The sequence below is a fragment of the Xyrauchen texanus genome, chromosome 30 (assembly GCF_025860055.1).
Source record: "Xyrauchen texanus isolate HMW12.3.18 chromosome 30, RBS_HiC_50CHRs, whole genome shotgun sequence".
Classification (NCBI taxonomy): Eukaryota; Metazoa; Chordata; class Actinopteri; order Cypriniformes; family Catostomidae; genus Xyrauchen; species Xyrauchen texanus.
Genome location: NC_068305.1, coordinates 18,490,976 through 18,513,562, shown reverse-complemented (window position 1 = coordinate 18,513,562; position 22,587 = coordinate 18,490,976). Strand labels below are relative to the sequence as shown.

Below are 22,587 nucleotides of genomic sequence, written 5' to 3'. Positions count from 1 at the left end.
CACTATCTAAATCAATTGAAACAGCACTTTAACATAATTGCAATAACAGAAACTTGGATAAATAGTGAAAAGGGATCAGATTTTGAAATTGAAGGATATGAAATGTCTTCTATTAACAGAGTAATTAAGAGCGGGGGTGGTGTGACACTGTATGTGGACAAGGATTTAAATTATAAGGTGGTGGAAAAAATGTCAATGGTGGTGGATAATTTGCTGGAATGTGTCACAATAGAAATATGTATGGAAAAAAAGAAACATATTATTGTAAGTTGCATATACAGGTCACCAGGTTCGAATATTGACATATTTAAGGACTGGATAGAAGAGACATTTACAAAAACTAGCCAAAAAGTCATGTTCATCTGTGGGGACTTCAATATCGATTTATTAAACCCAAATAATCATAAAATGACTGAGGATTTTATCAACACCGTGTTTAGTCTAGGCCTCTATCCACAAATTACCAGACCAAGCAGAATAACTTCTCATTGTGCAACACTAATAGATAATATATTTACAAATAGTATACAAAACAATATAGTGAGTGGATTACTGATAAACGATATCAGTGACCACCTACCAATTTTTAGTGTATGACAGTAACTACACTTTAAACAGACATGGGAATAAACCAATTTCCAAAACGGTCAGAACAGAAGAAACAATGGAGGCATTTAAAGCTGATCTGCTAGTACAAGACTGGGAGTTTATTAATAATGAAAAAGATGTTGACAAAGCATATGAAGAATTCCTAACTATATTTAAATTATTATATGATAAAAATTGCCCAATTAAAATATATAGTAGGAAACAAAAACAAAATGATAGACCGTGGATTTCCAAGGGATTACAAAACGCCTGTAAAAAGAAAAATACACTTTATAGAGAATTCATAAAACACAGAACTATAGAGACCGAAAATAGATATAAGAAATATAAGAATAAGTTAACCAGTATTATGAGAACTTGTAAGAAAGAATATTACACAAAACTATTAGATAAGAATAAAAACAATATTAAAGGTATGTGGAACATTTTAAATAATATTATTAAAAATAATACTAGACAGGCTACTTATCCCCATTACTTTATTGATAATGATAAAAATATCAATAACATGGAGGATGTGGTTAATGATTTCAATAATTTTTTTGCAAACGTGGGACCAAACTTAGCTAAACAAATCCCAGTTCCACAAACATTAGAAAGTAGACATAATAACTTAATAGAAAGAAATCCCAGTTCAATATTTCTGACAGCAGTTGATGAAAAAGAAATAATAGATATTGTTAAAGGATGTAAAAACAAACCATCCACTGATCATGATGGAATAGACATAAAAATTATACAAAAAGTAATAGAGGGGATCGCCAAACCACTAACGACTATCTGCAATTTATCATTACTAACCGGTCAATTTCCAACAAAAATGAAAATAGCAAAAGTCATTCCTCTATACAAAACTGGAAATAAACACCACTTCACAAATTACAGGCCTGTCTCTCTACTGCCACAATTTTCTAAAATTTTAGAAAAACTATTTAACAACAGATTAGAGATATTCATCGATACAAATAAACTACTCACTGACAGCCAATATGGATTTAGAAAAAAATTGTTCAACATCACTTGCACTAACGGAACTCATTGAAGAAATCACAAACTCTACAGACAAAAAGAAATATGCAGTTGGGGTATTTATTGATTTAAAAAAAGCATTTGATACAATAAATCATGAAATATTAATCAGGAAACTGGAACGAATTGGGATCAGGGGGGTAGTTCTAAACTGGGTAAGTAGTTATCTGAGAGACAGACAACAATTTGTGAAGATGGGAGATTATTCGTCTGAATGTCTGGGCATGACTTGTGGTGTCCCCAGGGGTCAGTGTTGGGACCAAAGTTGTTTTTATTGTACATCAATGATATTTGTAAAGTATCTGAAGTATTGAATTTTGTATTATTTGCTGATGATACAAATATTTTTGGTTCAGGGGACAGCTTACAGCAACTCTTGGAATTAATCACTTCAGAATTCAAGAAAATAAAACAATGGTTTGACATAAATAGGTTATCAATAAATTTGAGTAAAACTAAATTCATGGTATTCGGAGATAGTAAGTCAAATCATCAAGCACAGATACAGATAGAGGGTGTTAAAATAGAAAGAGTACATGAAAATAAATTCCTTGGAGTGATCATAGATGAGAAGATTTGCTGGAAGCCTCACATAAAATACATCAAAACCAAACTGTCCAAAACTACTGCAGTCCTAGCAAGAGCTAAGCACATACTGGAGCTTAAATCACTTTGCATTTTGTACTGTTCATTATTGTTACCTTATTTGAATTATTGTGTAGAGGTTTGGGGAAGCACTTATCAACATTCACTACAGCCACTAGTTATAATGCAAAAAAGAGTCATGAGAATCTTTCACAACGTTGGATTTCGTGATCACACAAATTTATTATTTTTGCAGTCTAAATTGTTAAAAATTGAAGATCTAATCGAATACCAAATTGCAGTGTTCATGTTCAAAGCAAGAAATAGTCTATTGCCTGGGAATATACAAAAGATGTTTTCTGAGAGGGAGGGAGAGTACAATTTAAGAGGAAGGGGAAATTTTAAGAATAATAGATTTAGAACAACAAGGAAAAGATTATGTTTATCAATTTGTGGGGTTAAATTGTGGAATAAACTAAATGATAAACTAAAGCAATGCTCAAACATATTCCTATTTAAAAAAATGTATAGAGAAATTATTTTCAAGAGGTATCAAGAAGCACTGTAGTGAAAGTAGGAGTGCTCCATTGTTTATGTTGTTTTTCTTTGTTTGCTTTGTTATTTTTGGGTGTTTTTTTTTTTTTTATGCTGCTTGAATAAGTACAAAATTGAGGTTAGAGAAATAAATACTTGTCAGTGGTCACAATGATGTGTATGTGGGTATGCATGTGTATGGATGTGTGTATGTGTATGTATTTATATGTGTATATGTGTATGTGTATGGATGTATATAGAACAATATGATAATAATAATATAAAAATTGTAAATTGAATGACTGTAAGAATTAAGGGGGTAGGAGTATATAAGTTTTACTTCTTCCTACTCCTTTTCGCACATGTAATAGAAGTATGTCAACAGGAAAGAAGTATATATATATATATATATATATTTTTTTTGCTGCTCATTTGTTTTGTTTTGTTCTCTTATGTTTTTAAACATTGTTTTATATTTTTATATACTTTCTTTTCCATGTTCGAAATAAAGATTTTAAATCAAATAAAAAAAAAATAAAAAAAAATTCAGCTCCAGACCCAGGAATATAACACTCTGGGCAGGTGTAAAATTGCTCTTGTTGACATTCACATTCACTGAGCACACGGTGAGTGTCTTGCACCACTTTCTCTTGGAATTGCCTATGATTAACCAATTGTGACCCCACCAAGTGAAAACTTTTTGAATGGTGAACTAGGAGGACAGGATAGGAGTCCGGGGGGCTGGTGGCCAAAGAATGTGGACTCAAAGCCCCCTGAGGCCATGCATCAGGCTGGCCCTTTATGTTTAGAGTCGGAGGGGGTAGATTTGGGGGGTTTCTTGGGCCTTAGCCGCGGCAAAAAACATTCTACCCTAGGGCTTAGCAGAGGGTGGGTTACTCTGCTGAGGAGGTGGTTTATTGCATGGCTTTGCCTTACCAGGGTGATGGAAAGGACGCCATGAGGCAGGAGGGTTGGGTGGTTGCGCGGGGTGCGCCTGCTGCAGTGCCACTCTCCTAGGAAGGCATAATTTAAGCGATTCCTCCTCCTTTTTCTTATCGTCGCAACGCTATTGCATTAAGGCGATAGCAGGGCCAAAGAGAGCCTGGCCAGGCTCTACAGGGGCACCCGCAATGCGTCGCTTCTCACTATCAGTGAGGCCTGAAAGATTAAGCTAAAGTGCACATTCTCTGGCCACTGAGAGAGCCATGGAACGTGATGGTGTTACGGAGGACATTGACTGTGACAATCTCCTTCCACAGAGAGGGTGTTGGGGTCCCTTTCTCTAGTTGCTGCCCCATGTGAACCAGGAGTTCAGCCTGGTATGCAGAGAGAAGGGAGGAGATGTTTAAGCCTCCTCGTCCTCCGAAACCTCCATAAGGCCCGCATCATCTTTGTCACCAGAACCAGCCTGCTCATTGGTGAATGAGGGGCCCCCTGAGAAAATTACCTCAGGGAACGCCGGGTTGCTTTGATTGGCCCAGCTAAGAGAGACCCCATCATCGTCATCACCATTTCCCCCATCATCAATTTGGTCAGTGCACTGGGTAGCGGCGACCTTGAGCCTCCGGTGCCAGAGTTTTTTTAGGCAGTACCAGGCAGTGGCTACAGTTCTCCAGAAATTCTAGAGCCTCCTCCGCGTGTTTGAGACCCATGTACACGACACAGAAAGGATGAGGGTCTCTGGCTGCGATCAGGTTTCCGCACGTGGCTGGGCAGGCACGCGATATGTTGTCCCTGGAGGAAGCCGTAGGTTTGGAAAATGCCATACTAGAGCAAAACTCCGTAAAATCCATGGCAAACAGCCGTGGAGCAGGGGAAGTAGTGTCAGAGAAAGGCGGGCAGCCTGCTTGTAGTTTAAGCGAGCGTGGGCGGCTTGCAACAAAAATAAACAGCTATCCTGGCTGAAGCAAGACAGTCACGGCTGGTGGAGGCTGATCTGAGCGATGTGTCCTCCTGTATACAAAATTAGTGAAAGTCCAATTCCAACCGAGCTGAGAGAAAACAGAAGTCACGAGAAGCGAATGTCAACTGAGGAACAGCAGCGTGTGCAGGTCCTTGTGTGCTCTGAAGTAAGGGGGTGGGTCCTTACTGAGCATAGGTCACGTGCTTCTGTCTGTCTAGACAGACTTGGTGCAAATAGATGCTTCTGCAGAGGTCAGGTACAGATGTCCTTCCCATAGGTGGATCTCGAACACGAGATGATGAAAGAGAACACAGTAGTTAATTGCAATAAAACTATGGCTTCCATCAAAAACTTGGTTACTACAATATTACTATAGTAGAATAAAAACTTTCTCTAACCTCTCCAACCTTCTCTGTGATGAAATCACTGCGATCAACCATTATATTTTTTTATTATAACAAGTAGTATTTAAGGAAATTTTAAGAGTGGTGAGAGGAAACAGGATGGGAAAAAGTGGGACAAAAGGTGGAATCGAACCCGGGTCGTCCACAGGAAATAGTACATCTACACGGTTGTTACACCCCATGCCACTACAGCAAGACTGAGAGTGCCGCAGTGCAGTTTGTCTTCAGTTTCTGTTCCACCAGACTATTGGATTGAAAATCACTGTGCTGTGTGGTAGGTGCTATTTACAACTTGTGTGAGTAGTCACACCGTAGACATAAACTACGGGCTGAAGTGAACATTCCATGTTTTTAAGGCCATCAGACATTTTTGTGTGTGCTTTTTTCCGCCTACATTTTAACAAAAATTTAGAAGAAGAAAAAAAGTGTTAGTGTGAACTTATTGATAAATCATGATTTCTGCATGATTTGCGCACAATAATATGTATATGCACAGCTAGTGAATGAGGCTCAATGTGTCATAAAAATGTTCCGTTCCTTTCTTTACTTGATAGGTTTTGTCCATCTGTCCTAAAGACATGCGTGCAGACATCTGTGTGCACCTGAACCGGCAGATATTCAATGAGCACCCTGCCTTCCGGTTGGCCAGTGATGGCTGTCTGCGTTCTTTGGCGGTGGAGTTCCAAACCACACACTGCGCTCCAGGAGACCTCATCTTCCACGCAGGGGAGAGCGTGGACACTCTTTGCTTTGTGGTATCTGGCTCATTGGAAGTCATTCAGGATGATGAGGTTACTGCCATTTTAGGTAAACATACTCACCCCAAGAAACACAGAGACACACACACACACACACACACACACACACACACACACACACACACACACACACACACACACACACACACACACACACACACACACACGTTGGTGCTACCCTTATGAGGACTCTCCATAGACATAATGATTTTTGTACTGTACGAACTATAGAGTCTATCCCCTAATCCTACCCCTAAACCTAACCCTCACAGAAAACTTTCTACATTTTTACATGTTCAAAAAGCATTATTTAGTATGTTTTTAAAGTAATTTGAATTAAGGGGACACTAGAAATGTCCTCATAAACCACATTTATAGCATATTACCCTTGTAATTACTAGTTTGTAACCTAAAAACATGTCCTCGTAAACCACCCAAACCTGTGCACACGCACATGTACGCACGCACGCACGCACGCACGCACGCACGCACGCACTCACACACACACACACACACACACATTAATCAAAATGAATGTAATAAATCTATTCTTATTTTAAACAAGGGTTAGGGTTAGGCTTAGACTTCTTATCAGTTTCAAAATAAAAGCTTTAGTTTTTCAGACTGATCACACTGTAAATCCAGGAAATAGAAGGTCAAAAGGCCTGCTGCTGAAATCGGTCTGTGCTTATTGAAATTGGAACCACTGCCCTCAGTGGCCGAAACTGGAAGTGTTGTTGAACATACAGGTCCAGGTGAACTCCAGTTTCTGGGTTAAATGTCCACAGAATGGAGCCAAAAGCGAGTTGTAGTTGTAGTTGTTAATGATGTTATACAGTCAACAGGAATGCATATTTTATCAACTCTTACCCAAACCCTATACCTAACTGTCAGTGGAGTAAGAATGTAATTTTCGATAGAAAATGTAACTTCCTAATTGCACTCACCATTGCTTATGTGAGCGTGATTACTTCCTGGTTTCCATGGGACCAGAACCCATGTTGAAGTTTGCTCAGATGGGGGTCAGCACTGGTCAGGCAAAAACGGATCGATTTCATGGTAGATGAACATTTGAAAGCAACATGTTGATTTCTTGTGTGATTATTGGGTGGTTTTTTAAAGCAATTTACAATTTAATTATAGAAATCACAAAAGCACTCAGGCTTATATCTAAATATAAATGAAGTTAAAGTTAAACGTAGTAATTTATGTGCCACCAAACGGAATTGCAAAAATAACGACAGATCGTCCCACCCTAAACTCACAGCATTGGTTGAGCTAATTTTGCTTGTTTTGAAATAGTTATTTTTTGTTATTTTTGGGGAAAATCGACCTATAATGCCTTATATTTAGTTGTGTCTGCACATTAAACTGTGATAAGGAGATAGTATTTTTCCATCTAAAATGCAAAGTCCAATTACATTTCTACACTTGGTTCTTATGTAGCCTAATTTACTACTGATGTATATATTTACTGGGTAACATTGAGAAACAGACTCAGAGCTTGTACATTAAATTCAAGAAATCTCTGAGGTGACATAAAAGCCCACACTCTTCTCCCAGCACTACTCTGTCCACGCAGTCTCCTTATCCTGCTTTAATGGAACTGTGGGGACCGATTCTCCATCCATTGGTTGTAGGGTCTTTTGTTTCACAGGTAAGTGCACTGATAGTTCACAGTCTCCAGTGAAGCCAGTTCTGTAACAATGTACAAATTTGTTGTGATAGAAATAGGTACAGTATATTGTTAAGCACAAATCCAGACCACTCTTGTGTCAGATAAGTAAGCCCAAGGTCATAAATGTCTTATTTTAATGCAAAATGCATTTTCATCTGTTTTCTCCCTCCTGGCATTGTTTGGGCATCTGAATTGCTTTTGTTTTATTTTTTGTTTTAACTTTTTGTTTAAGTTTCTTCACAACTATGAGACAGTTATGACCCCAGCTGAAGTGAGCAATTTTTTTCTGTGTAAAAATACCTCCTATTAATATACAGAGACAACTGTAAGTAAGTCATTTTTAGGATGATTTCCCCAAAAAGTGTAAACACTGTCGCTCTGTGGGGTATCAAAACATTGCTCAGTTTGTTTGAGCATCCTAACCAACTTGACAAGGCAACATTGGCTCAAACAATAATTCTGGATGTTCACCTGTCTGTGAACTTGCTGCAAATGAGTCAATACACTTTTAAATGTCCATCAATAAATCTATGATGACATTTGAGCAAGAGTACTGTTTTTTTTCCTATTTTCTAATGTATGCACTTAAATCACAAATTTGCGCTCTGAAACCCCGCTCCTTGAACTTCAGTGTTTACACAGGAAACTTTCCCATTGACTAACAATTAGGATTTATCTCAAAACACCAAGTTACCATTATTTTTTATTTACAGAATCTATCATTTTAAACACTTTAGAATGAAATAACATGAATTATGCAAAACCCAACATGTTTACATTTTTAAACAATTTCCATTTAGGAATTTTGTCTTCTTTCTTTTACATTACACTTTACATTATAAAGAGCTCATTTTAGCAGGGCTCAACACTCTAAACAATGAATACAGGATAGCTATTAGAGTTGTGATGAACACGTGCATAAACAGGCACGTTTAGTAAGAAAGAGCTTTCTGAGTTTTCTCAGTCTTTGAATGGAGTTAGTCATATCTGACATGCCCTTCGCTGACACACGGTTAACCGCAGATGACACCACATTAGACCTTATGAGACACTGTAGAGAGGAGCTTAAAGCCTCTTTGCTCTAATGGGGAATCAGATCACATGCTCTTTTGCTTTAATGATTATAAAGTGAAATAAGACACAAGCACGGAGTTAATTAGCCCCAAGGCATTTACTTGTACCCACCACTGTAAACCTGCTTGGCTATTAATGATGCACCTCATCAAAGGCCCTGAACACTGGTTACTTAAACTTTTTACAGATTCTCTCATGAGTGTGTTGTATGAGTTCTTAGTATCCAAATTCATTTTAATACCTATGTCAGACTCATAAGATCAAATTATTTACCTAGTCAGATTCAGAGCATACAAAAATCACCAAAAATGTAGTAGTATAGTACAAGGCCATAGCTAGAACTATCAATCAGGGGTGTCATGCACCATTTTTTTTTTTTCAGTGTACACCTGTGGCAGTCCTAGCTCACTTGGTACCATACAGTAGGTACTATAAGACATGACCAACCAAAAAAACAAACACTTGCAGTTTAGTAGTTCTGTATGTGTCTATGATAGATAGTGGTAAAATTTTCATTTAGCGTGAACCCAAATTCAAATTCCAAACAAAATGTATTAGATTTTCTTTTAATTAGCTAAGCAAAATTGCAACTGAACTTGACAGCCAGTGACAACCTTTTGTGATCCACTGGGCAAATAAGGGTTTTCAATTTAAAACAAGCTTGATTGGACTGACCAAATTAAGGCATTTGAATTTGAATGAAATGCTATTTCTGCCTATAACTTCTCTCATCTCATCCAGGTAAAGGCGATGTGTTTGGTGACGTGTTCTGGAAGGAAACCACTCTGGCTCATGCCTGTGCTAACGTTAGAGCTCTGACGTATTGTGATCTGCATGTGATCAGGAGAGAAGCCTTACTCAAAGTGCTGGAGTTCTACACAGCTTTTGCCAATTCTTTCTCTCGCAACCTCATCCTCACCTGCAACCTTCGCAAGCGGGTATGTACCACACACAGTACTCATATATGTGAACAGACCACATCACGTTCTAATGCCAACAGACTTTGGTGGTGTGTTTTTTTATATATACAATGGGGGTCCAAAAGTCTGGCCCACTTGAGAAAATGCTTATATTTAAATTTTACAGTTTACAGAGGTACAGTTGAACATTTTGAAAATGAAAATTTGCTCACAATTTACGTACCCGCATGCCATCCCTGATGTGTATTACATACTTTCTTCTGCAAAGAATATCTCAGCTATGTAGGTCCATACAATGCAAGTGAATAGTGGAAAACTCAAAAGATCCTATCATATTGCTTCAGAAGATATGGATTTCACCACTGGAGTCAGTGGTTACAGATTACTTTAAAGCTGCCTTTATGTCATTTTTGGACCTTTAAAGTTCTGGTCGCCATTCACTTGCATATTATGGACCTACAGAGCTGAGATATTCTTCTAAAAATCTTTGTTTGTGCTCTGCAGAAGAAAGTAATTCATATCTGGGATAGCATGAGGTTGTGTACATGAGAGAATTTCAATTTTTGGGTGAATTATCCCTTTAATTTTTTAAAATACCAACACTTTGTTTATTTACTGGTTTAATGGAATAAAATGCTTTCAATATTGCTTTCGAATTACGGACCCCACTGTATGTGTTTTTGTTGTATTACCGTAATTTCCGGACTATAAGCCACAACTTTTTTCCCACGCTTTGAACCTCGCGGCTTAACAACGACGCGGCTAATATATGGATTTTTCCCGCTTTCAAATTTTATTTAAAAAAAAACAAAAAAAAACATTCTGTGACGTGCTCAGTTTTTTGGCGGCATGAAGCTTTCATTAGACCAATGAAATTGCCGAACGGGTTAAGGTCAAACAACTTTTTTGGTTTCGTGGTCAAGCGCCCGTCCGGGAGAGAAAAGCGGTAAGGGCGCTTACACCTGAGCTAATGTCTAACACCTGTGTCTAATTTCAGTAAACGTGGGGAGAGCGGCATAAAAAGGCAGCAGAGAGAGTGTGAGAGAGTGAGTGAGTGACAGACAGACACACGTCAGTCTAGTGTTGGCGCATAGAAGTTGTTGAAATTGATTGTAGACATTGCTGTGGCCATTAAAAGCCTTACCTGGAATGTCAAGTGCCCTGCTTCACGTGTCCTTCTTGGGAAAACTGTCACACTTTCAGCACTTGATGTAAGCGCCTACCGCTTTTCTCTCCCAGATGGGCGCTTGACCACGCCCCCGCTGCCACACCGTGTTTCGTAAAAGCCTATTTATTTTTGTTACAAGCCGTGTTTCGTTAAAGCCTGTGTAAAGTTAATTTGTTTCAATGTACCGGTAGGCACCTGCGGCTTACAGACAGGTGCGGCTTATTTATGTTCAAAATAATATATATTTTTTAATTCAGTGGGTGCGGCTTATATTCAGGTGTGCTCAATAGTCCGGAAATTACGGTAGTCAGATTATCTGTATCATAGATTCAGACACATCCTGGTGCACTTTCACCTCACCTGAATGTGTGGCGTGCAACCCTACTGTGTTCAGGCTGTATGGGTTCAGAGCTCCATTGTGGCTTTCAAACCTGACCCCACATTCCTAAATACATAAATAATTCATTCTGACAGACTGCCCGTGGAAAGCATTAAGTCTCCTTGCTTAATAAAAACCTTCAGCACTCACATTTTATACACTGCCATTAAGAGTTACATAATTGCTGTGCATAGTGAAAGACTATATTTAGAAACAAAGATTCCCTCTGTTACCATATGCAAACAATGTGCTAAAAAGAGGTTTTCATTTCAGATTTACTTAACAATAGAAAAAGATCCTTCAATAATCCTACCAATTAAACAATTGGTAAGGAAGAGTAAACCATTTTTCGTCACATTCCTAATATATCTTTAGTTGAGCAGCATGTATAGTTGGAATGCTCTGGACTATACGAAAACACACAGAAGCCCCAAAATTATTATATTTTTCCTTCCGGCCAAGGCAAAAGGAGGATCTGCATAATGAGAAGATACTTTGCTAGGGGCACAAATTAATTGTTTTAAAGTTTCATGGTTCATCAAGGTCTCAGAGAAACTTTGAGTTGGTGTATTCATAAATTTAGCATGTGGTCGATTTGTGTAGCTCATTAGTAGATGAAATGTGCTCTTACTCAAAGCTTTTTGAATGCTTATGTTGCGATTTTCCTTTTTTCTTTATATACTATTTGGCAAAAAGTATGTGGACACCCAAACACCACACCCATATATGTTTGTTGAGCATAACCAAATCTGTTGATTAGAAAGGGGTGTCCAGATTGCCCATGTAGTGCATAAAGTATTTAACGTACAGTATTTTAGATAACAATGATTCTCATATGTTTTTTGAATAGTATTATTTGAATATGCCACACAAAGGTTATTGCTACGAAGCATCTTTTATACTTACCAAGTTGAGGTGAAAATAGCGTGAAGTGTTTTAAGGCAGAGTGTTGGTTTCTTTGCCAGTAAAGTGACAGAGGCTCCCCACTCGCCCCACTGTGCTCAGTCAACTGGGTAACACACCTGATGAGCACATTCTGAATAAAGCATGAGTCAAATCAGCAGGAATACACGCAAACATTTCAACATGCACGCACACACTTTGTGGGTTCTTGGGGGCACCTGGATTACTAACAGATCTTAGGGTCTCCTAAAGCAAAATCTCAATATAACCCCTGTAAATGCACATACAGTACCACACTTGCATAGTCACTCTCAAACACATTGTTTGTAATGTACTCTTTGTTACATTCCAAGGAGCCTATTTGTAGGAAATGTAGGCAATGCTTTTCAAGTTACTTTTGGTGCAATAAACAGTCTAAAGTAGTCTGTCTTTCTTTTTCTTGCCTAAAATAAATTAGGGGAAGTATTTTAGTGTGGTATATACCCTTTAAAATATATATAACAAACCTTTAAAGAGGTACTTTAAAGATATATCAATTAATTCCCATTCAAACGCATCAGAACACGGGAGACCAGAAATGCAAGCTCATACGAAGAAATTTCGTATAACGCTGTGAACCAAAGTTCAAACTTAGTGAACTCTAAACTGTGAATCTGCATGACAAGAGGAAGCATGATCAATAGTAGATACATTTAAAGGATACATATTTCAAAGCAGTGTGTTTTTATTGTTGCTGGAAAGGGAGTAGATGGTATATTTAAACATTTGTAATATAATTTTTTTGTATTTTAAGTGTTATTTACTAAAACCAGAAGCTTTCCCACGTGACATCATGTCCTGTTTCATTGCTTTGTCCAGAAAAAATTAATACCCTTAATACTGTAAATACCCCTGGGTGGGTGATTTTGACCTTGATCGTCAAAATTGGTGAAGTACCCTTGGGACTCTCAGCACTCTCTTACATATCATTTCACACTGAAACAGTGGTGTAGTGGTGTCTGAAAAGTTGGGCATGCTGTGAATTTATGAGACACCCAATCTGTGAGCCGTTGGAGCCACTCTGTATAATACGTTAGTGGGCATGCTCTCACGGAGTTGTTCATCACTCAAAATAAGCATATAAATACAACAATTTCCCACATAAATGAAGATTGTAAATACATCTGATGTAATCTTTTAGATATAATAACAATATTACTGAGGAAAACCCCAAGAAAATATACATAAAAACATGTTTAGACACTTATACAAGGTAATCACCTGTACTGGTGTTTTAAATCATTCCCGTAAACATTCACAATGTTACCAAACAGGGAATGAGCATAGCGTTCATGAGATATAAAACAACCGAATACATACTACTTACTTAATAGTCATGCACACAACTTTCATCAAATACAAATTATATTAGGAATAAATCTTGCATCCATCTGCATCCCGTTCGGCTCAGTCTAAGGGCGGAGCTGATCACAGCGCGCCACCTTCTGAACGCTGATTGCGTGATCTGGATGGTGCTGTATGCGGACCAGTGTAGAACTGTGAAAATAGGACTAATAAAAACATATTATTGAAATAATAACAATGGACTTTTTTACACCACCCATCTCATGGCCAGCCACCAAGAATCCAAGGAAGGCTTCAAAGGAGACCCGCTATTCCAGAGCTGGTGAACAGACCACTCCATCCCCTGGTGGAGGGCCAGGAGGAGAATCTTTTGTTCCCTTTTCATTTAATTAAAAAAAGTAGCTGTGGTACCCAAAAGTTCAACAAAAGAGCAGTTTCCTCATTCCCTGGGTCACATATCTGGTGTGCATCTGGTTCTACTAAAGTACCCCACAAACACGGCCACACCTGAGTGTTTTCGATGGACTGTGGGGTTGATGTACCTCCTCCCCTGTCCCCGACCGATCCTCTGATGGGTATCAGGAGCCAGGTAAGTGATTCGATGTCCCTCAACTCAGCACGGCCACAGGGCTTAAGCTCCTTTAACGTGGCGCCTCAGGCTCCGCCCCGCCACGAGGCCCCACCTGCAGGCATGTCCGACGAGATTGTCTCCTTGGTCCCCCTCGCTTGGAGCTTGAACGCATGGTTTGCGCTCTCCAACCTGTCGCGATGGCTGACCCGGACCGTCCAACTCGGCCACGTGATTCAGTTTGCCAGAAAGCCACTACCTTACGTGGGGAAATTGCTACCCTCCTACCGAAGGGTTCGATAGAGCCTGTCCCTCCGGCTGTGATGAAGAAGGGGTTTTACAGCCCCTACTTCATTGTACCAAAGAAAGGCAGTGGGTTGTGGCCAATCTTGGACTTGCGAGTACTGAACCAGGCTTTACACAGACTCCCGTTCAAGATGCTGATGCAAAAATTCACGATTCAACCTCGACACAGACCCTTCCTGCAGTTTGCATTCGAGGATTGGGTATACCAGTACAAGGTCCTCCCTTTCAACCTGTCCCTGTCCCCTCACGTCTTCACGAAGGTCGCAGAGGTAGCTCTTGCCCCGTTAAGGGAAGTGGGTATTCGCATCCTCAACTGTCTCGATGACTGTCTAATTCTAGCCCACTCTTGGGATGTGTTGTGTTTGCACAGGGACCTGTTGCTCACGCACCTCATCCGGCTAGGGCTAAACTGCATCTTCCTTGGGCAGAGGCCCCTCTGCCCCAGTCACCATGTTTGTAGAAACTCCTCCCCCATTGGGTAGGACCTATCAAGGGACTTCGACACATAACATACTTCTGACAAGGCTCGGCAAGACCATGTGATGTGTTTCCAGTCAAAAAACCTGGTTACTTTTGTAACCTCCGTTCCCTGATGGAGGGAACGAGACGTTGTGTCCCTCCTGCCACAACGCTGGACTACCCACTGAAATGGCCGGGCCCTTGTCTCGGCTCCTCAGCACAAAACCTGAATGAGCAGTTCACATGCCAGCTCCCTTTATACCCGTATATTTGGGGGAGTGGCATGCAAATATCACTTGCCAATTCCCACTGGCCTTTTATCAATTATCAGAGGCTCCCAAGAGTGACCCCTAGTTTTTGGACAACCAAGAGTGACCCCTAGTGTCACTACATCGACACAATGTCTCGTTCCCTCTATCAGAGAATGGATGTTACGAAAGTAACCATGACGTTTTACCTGCACTGTGTTTGGTCAAAAATGATCACAAACAGCAAAGTAAGCTGCTCTACTTGATCAGAACAGGAGGGTTAATAGACACCTTTGAGGTTAATTTTCCCCTTTGCTAGATCCGCAGAGATTCCAAACTAATCTTAGACAAAAACTCCATCCTCACCTGCTGGGATCACAGTTGTTTGTCTTTGTCTGCGTATTAGTGTCAGATTGGACTCTTTTTTTTTTTGCCTGAGCTGATTCATCTCAGTCAAATAGCAAAGAGGGAAGCAGAATCCTCCACAACTGCCATGCATCCCTTGTAATAAGATTTACAAGGCCTTCAGAAGCCTGCAAACCTCTGCCAATGAAGTGGGCGAAGCAATTTTATCATCCCCTCCAAAACCAGCAGTAAGGACAGGCAGAGATGCTCTCTCAGCAAAAAGGGAAAGATTCATAGAGAAATCAAGCACACAAAGTATCCATATATATAATAAGCCATGCTTAAATGAAAAACAAATTTGTTTGGTTTATTGATTGGTGTTGCTATGCCCACTGTATCTGTTAGTATGTAAAACATTTTTAAAAACAAATTTAATTTGCTTGACAGGCCGCTAAAACAAACAGTGTTTAATAGCGCTAATAGTGCTATACTGTACAAAGTGGTAACCTGAAATTGCTACCTTAATGAGCTATTTTACCTGATCTAACAATAAATGTATTCAAGTTGACTTAGTGATGTTAAATAGTGTTTTTGACATGATTAAAACCAGTTAATTTAATTTAAGATGCACAATATTTTAGGTTAACATTGTTTTTCAGTATCCAGGACAACAGGTTGTACACTTTTTGTGAAATAAACCTACAAATAACTTACTAATAGTTGTCTAACATTTGTCTCTGCATGTTAATCCGTGATAGGAGAAAATATTTTAACATCAATTAAATCACACACGTCAGTTTTAACTTGTCATAATAATCTCTGTTTTTCTAAATTTTTTATTTTTTTACCAGTAAGCAATTCAAAGTTTTTAGCCATTTTTCGAGCAATTCTAAGCACATAAAAAAAAAATTATGTGTGCAAGCATAGACATAAAAAAGTGAGACACAGAATATTCATGTAACAGCTTATTTTAAGAGATGTTTGAGAGATGTGATGCCCACATCTGTGGACATGAAGTAATGTTGTCAGTGGTCTCCCCAAGAAAGAAAAACACATTTTCTCCATTTCTCTTTGGTAAATAATAGATTGAAACAATGAGTGCTGACTCATATATTTGCCAGGGGTCAGAGCGTCTATGGTATGAGGAATCTGTACAAATGTTCCTGAAAAGAGGGCGGGACACAAGATCAAAAATGACATCAAAACAATGACGCTGGCTGTAGGCTTGTATGGTTCTTCGAGCTTTAATGACAAGTTTGGAAAGCTAAACACAAACAAATAGATCAATATGATATTTTTTTTTTAACAGTCACAGTAGAGTATGGGTTGTAAGGGCTATCAGACAGAATTACTTAAGGCATTGATCTAAAATTTAAAAGGGCGTTTTGAAATGTATCAAACTGACTTTAAAAGTATTATCCTTGATGCTACATTTTCCCTATCCTGAGTTAGAGTTCTAAATCCATGTTAAGACAGGTCAAAGATACATGGTATTTGAAACTTAACATGAATCCTAAAAGTAGAAGTTTGTTTCTCTTTGGAAATGATCGATAAATGTGAATTTTGCACTCACATTTATTGCTTGTTGTTTAAGCTGGTAAGGATTTGTCAGACAAATGTAATGCTTTTGAAGGATGACAAAAAAAAAACTTCCCCTTGAAAGAATGATGTTATACCTCCTTTCCATTTTTTGTTACTATCCTGTGACTTAATTCATTTGATTTTTATTAAATTTGTGCTGTTACGGAAATCATCCTTTTACATGTTGCAGTTTCTGTTTAAGGTGGCAGCCAGGTCTGTAGGTAGACTTAAATTGATTTTATCCAGATTTTTGGCTCATAGAGCAAAGGCCAAGATAAGTATTGATCCCCAAACAGAGACTCTTTTTAATTTTAAGGCTCACAAAAAGGCATAGGCTCTCTTTATTTTGAGAGGCATCATTACAAAGGAGTGAAAAGGAAATCTAATGCTTGCATGCAGAGAAATGGATGCGATCTTTTGAAGAGGGACTTTGACGGTCTTGACTTTGTAGTAGTAGGCAATAATTTGCTGATTGGCTTCCTGTTGATTGGAAATTGTTGAGCTGTGCGTTCCCAGGTTGGTGATGCCTCAGCATTGGGATATGGGAGTGGATACCGTCTCTGGCAGCTCTTCGGTCCTACTATACTTAAAGTAGAAAAGCATAGTGTGGGAGTGGAGGGGGCTAAGAGAATAGCAAAGGAAGGATAAATGCCTGCCAGATCCCATTAATCTACACTGTTGGATTTTGCTGTGCTGTAAATCTGAGTGCACTTTTGTTTCAATTCCCCATGTCTTATGCCCTTACTCCTGCTCTGCACTGCAGAAAACCATCAAAATCTTTAAAAACTCTGGGATACATTTTCTCAACCTTCCAAATATCCAAAAGTAATTATCACTATGTTGTTTTCCAAATCATAACCGCAATAGTGATAAAAACAATATAAATAAATACCCTTGTGGGTCTCAGTTTTCACAGTTTATTAGCCTCTTGATTCCTTTGCAGATATGGCTCATTGTCAGCTGATATACATTTATAGAATTAGTTTGTTTTTGTGTTGCTTCGAGCAGAGATGTTTACGCCTGTTTTTGGATATCCACCCTTTTCCAAAATGTAGTTCTAGCCCAGCTCTAACATCATTTTCTCATCATTTTCAAGTGAAGTCAAAGAAAAAAAACAAGTTACCTTTATAAAATAATCTACTCCTTCAGATACAGTTTTTGTCGAACAGCATGCACAATTGACCCTTCGCTAAACTCTGCCCCTCTTGGCTACCTTAGCTCGTTCTGACAAGCTTTGCAGATCTTCCCTTTGGAATGAATGGAAGTTTGTCATGAATGGCGTGTTTTTGGGCAAAATAATTTTATAAACGGAATTGACAATATTCTTACATGTGTTGAAATGAAGAGTGTCATTATAAAGCATATTTATCTTATGTTTTTTGTCAAATAAATTGTTTAATTACACAGCAATTTGATTCAAGACTGTGGAGACTGTGAATCAAACTGCAAACAACCATCACAGTCACATAAAAAGAGAAAAGGGTCATTTGATGGTGATTACACCTGATAACATTAGTGCAAGTGAACAGAACTGCTCATAACATCTCATAAAACATGTACTGTGATGCTGAGAACTCCTTATTTACTATTTTCTTCACTAAGAACTGAATCAATACATAAATTAATTAAAGTTAACTTGTTAGCTTTAATTTATCTTCGAGCAAATGTAGGTGCCCTTGCTGATGTTATATGTTCATTTGGGAATGAGGACTGACACAATTTAATCCATAGCATGCTCTCCTCAATATTTATAAAAACAATTAAAATAAAATAAAAAAAATCACTGTGTGTATCCTCTCTGAGTACCTATTACAATTAAAAGTGACCCAACAACAATGTTTTTCATTTTGTGGACCATTTATGTAAAATTCAGCTTTACTCAAACACACATTATGACTGTAGATGTCAGTTGCCAGAGAAATAACGTGTTATAGTGTGTGATAGGGAGCAAAGCAGTCATTAGAATCGCACCGGAGAGAAGGAATGGCATTCCAAAAATATGTTTTATTCCACCAGAGGTGCTAAATGTGCAAATTAATAGTTTAAAAGCATACTAAAAAAAAGTGTGCCTAGTGGTGGCTGTTTTAAATATATAATATTTCATGCCATTATCAATTGGATCATACCATTTTGTTTAACTTAAAATTAACACTCACCTCACCATTCTTAAATACAATATCACTGAATAAATGCATGCAGTTGAAAACATTCCCTGTCTTAGGTCAGTTAGGATCACTACTTTATTTTAAGAATGTGAAATGTCAGAATAATAGTAGAGAGAATTATATATTTTAGCTTTTATTTCTTTCATCACATTCCCAGTGGGTCAGAAGTTTACATACACTTTGTTAGTATTTGGTAGCATTGCCTTTAAATTGTTTAACTTGGGTCAAATGTTTTGGGTACCCTTCCACAAGCTTCTCACAATAAGTTGCTGGTATTTTGTCCCATTCCTCCAGACAGAACTGGTGTAACGAAGTCAGGTTTGTAGGCCTCCTTGCTCACACATGCTTTTTCAGTTCTGCCCACAAATGTTCTATTGCACTGAGGTCAGGGCTTTGTGATGCCCACTCCAGTACCTTGACTTTGTTGTCCTTTGGCCACAACTTGGAGGTATTTGTCCATTTGGAAGACCCATTTGTGACCAGACCTTCCTGGGTGATGTCTTGTGATGTTGCTTCAATATATACACATAATTTTCCTTCCTCGTGATGCCATCTATTTTGTGAAGTGCACCAGTTCCTCCGGCAGCAAAGCACGCCCACAGCATGATGCTGCCACCCCCATGCTTCACTGTTGGGATGGTGTTCTTTGGTTTGCAAGCCTCACCCTTTTTCCTCCAAACATAACGATGTTCATTATAGCCAAACAGCTCAATATGTGTTTCATTAGACCAGGGGACATTTCTCCAAAATGTAAGATCTTTGTTCCCATTTGCACTTGCAAACTGTAGTCTGGCTTTTTTATGGCGGTTTTGGAGCAGTGGATTCTTTCTCGCTGAGCAGCCATTTGTTTTATATCGATATAGGACTAGTTTTACTGTGGATGTAGATACTTGTCTACCTGTTTCCTCCAGCATCTTCACAAGCTCCTTTACTGTTGTTCTGAGATTTATTTGCACTTTTCACCCCAAACTACGTTCATGAATAGGAAACATAATGCGTTTCCTTTCTGAGAGGTATGATGGCTACGTGGTCCCATGGTGTTTATACTTGCGTACTATTGTTTGTACAGATGAACGTGGTTCCTTCAGGCATTTGGAAATTGCTCCCAAGGATGAACCAGAATTGTGGAGGTCCACAACTTTTTTCCTGAGGTCTTGTCTAATTTCTTTTTATTTTCCCATGATGTCAAGCAAAGAGGCACTGAGTTTGAATATAGGCCTTAAAATACATCCACAGGTACACCTCTAATTCAGTACACCTTCTTTCAGAAGCTAATTGTCTAAAAGCTTGACATAATTTTCTGGAATTTTCCAAGCTGCTTAAGGGCACAGTTAACTTGGTGTATGTAAACTTCTGACCCATTGGAATTGTGATTGTGTCTATTAAAAGTGAAAAATCTGTCTGTAAACAATTGTTGGAAAAATGACTTGTGTCATGTACAGAGTAGACGTTCTAAACAACTTGCACAAAACTATAGTTTGCTATTATTAAATCTGTGGAGTGTTTAAAAAATGTGTTTTTAATGACTTCAACCTAAGTGTATGTATCTTCTGACTTCAACTGTAAAGAGTTAAATGAGAGTTAAAAACTAAATCCAGTGATGGAAACTGACTTGCATCACAAGCACTGACACAGTTTAATCCATAGAATGCTCTCCTGAATATTTAGTACCCCATGTTACTATAACAAGTGACCCGGCAACAAAGTTTTTTAACCAAATAAATGGTAATACCTTTAAATACATTTCACCATGTTGATATCATCCACATCATTGCTCCCCTTTATCATATAAGTTATTTCTATGTTTTTCTTTTTGCATATTGACTCAGTGCTTAGTGCATAATTTTTTGGAAGATGGTTAGGTGTCTCAGTTTCCACATTGATCACATTTCATGTTCTATATTCTTGCCTCCTTTTTTATATGCCTCATATTGTCTCAACTCCTTTTCTGTATTAAAGTAATGCATTTTTCTCTTCAATATCAATTCCTACCATCCTTGGTGGGTACAGACAAGTTTTGATTTAAGGCTTATTAGTACATTTTATTTAATTTTGTATCAGTCACTGAAAGAGACTTTTTCTTTTTTCCTGTTTTTTTTGTTTTTTGTTGGTGTATGCACATTTCGGAGGGACTTGATTAAAGACTGACTAAATAAGGGCCAGGATTAGTGAGAAACCATACTGTATATCAGTTGCATTTTGCTCTGAGAATAGCTACAGCACAACTGTGACCACAATAACTAGCTATTTGATGCTCACTCCAATGCCTGATCAAATCACGCCTTCAAAACACTCTCCTAAGCTGGAATCCTTTCTCTGCTAGGATTACCACCAGTCCATACATTTCCACTGAAATACAGTGAACAGTTTTTATTTATTTATTTTATTATTCAGCTTTCGCTATGTTATTTTTTTTTTCTTCTTTCTATCAAATAAAATCTACACCAGCTGTATGAAAGAGACTGTAAGAGTTTCAACAGCTGCTGTTACTACACCTCAGCGGGGCTAATATGAGTAATTTAATTAATTTCAGACCAGCTACAGAAAAGAGTCGATTGTCATGTAATAAACAAAAATGAGCTCTACACCTGTGTATAATGACTTCTAACCTTTTTGAACACAGTGCAAACCAGAAAGCAAGGGGGAATGATTATACATATCAAGAGAAACAAAATTTCAGCTGTGCAATTGACTTTTTTGATAAATTGTTGGTTAATGCTTAACATAGATTGTTAAGCACCACACCACTGTGGGTTAATTTAGCTTTTTATGAAATAAGAATTTATCTTATTGCACACACACACACACACACACACACACATGTTGTGTTTCCATGTTTTATGGGGACTTTCCATAGACATAATGGTTTTTATACTGTACAAACTTTATATTCTATCCCCTAAACCTAACCCTACCCCTAAACCTAACCCTCACAGAAAACTTTCTGCATTTTTACATTTTCAAAAAACATAATTTAGTATGATTTATAAGCTGTTTTCCTCATGGGGACCGACAAAATGTCCCCACAAGGTCAAAAATTTCGGGTTTTACTATCCTTATGGGGACATTTGGTCCCCACAAAGTGATAAATACACGCCACACACACACACACACACACACACACACACACACACACACACACACACACACACACGTTGGGTTTCCAAGTTTTATGGGGACTTTCCATAGACATAATGTTTTTTATACTGTACAAACTTTATATTCTATCCCTTAACCCCTAAACCTAACCCTCACAGAAAACTTTCTGCATTTTTTACATTAAAAAAAAACTAGTATGATTAGTATGATTTCTAAGCTGTTTTCCTCATGGGGACTGACAAAATGTCCCCACAACGTCAACAATTTCGGGTTTTACTATCCTTATGCGGACATTTATTATTAATGACATAATGATTTTTATACAGTACAAACTATAGATTATATCCCCTTAACCTAACACAACCCCTAACCCTCACAGAAATAAACAATAAAACATTGTTTAAAATGTTTTTTCTTAGCTATTTAAATTGTGGGGACACTAGAAATGTCCTCATAAACCACATTTATAGCATAATACCCTTGCCCACACACACACACACACACACACGCACACACACACACCACACA

General features: G+C 38.2%; 1 protein-coding gene across 2 annotated transcripts in view; it reads left to right on the top strand.

Annotated features, from left to right (window-relative positions):
* The window catches only part of LOC127624452 (potassium voltage-gated channel subfamily H member 5-like), a 153,916-nt gene that overhangs the window by 108,621 nt on the left and 22,708 nt on the right, over window positions 1-22,587 (top strand). For both annotated transcript variants that reach the window (XM_052099280.1, XM_052099279.1), the window contains exons 9-10: window positions 5,619-5,871; window positions 9,316-9,512. In XM_052099280.1, the coding sequence (XP_051955240.1) occupies window positions 5,619-5,871; window positions 9,316-9,512 (450 nt within the window). The remainder of the gene's footprint in view (window positions 1-5,618; window positions 5,872-9,315; window positions 9,513-22,587) is intronic.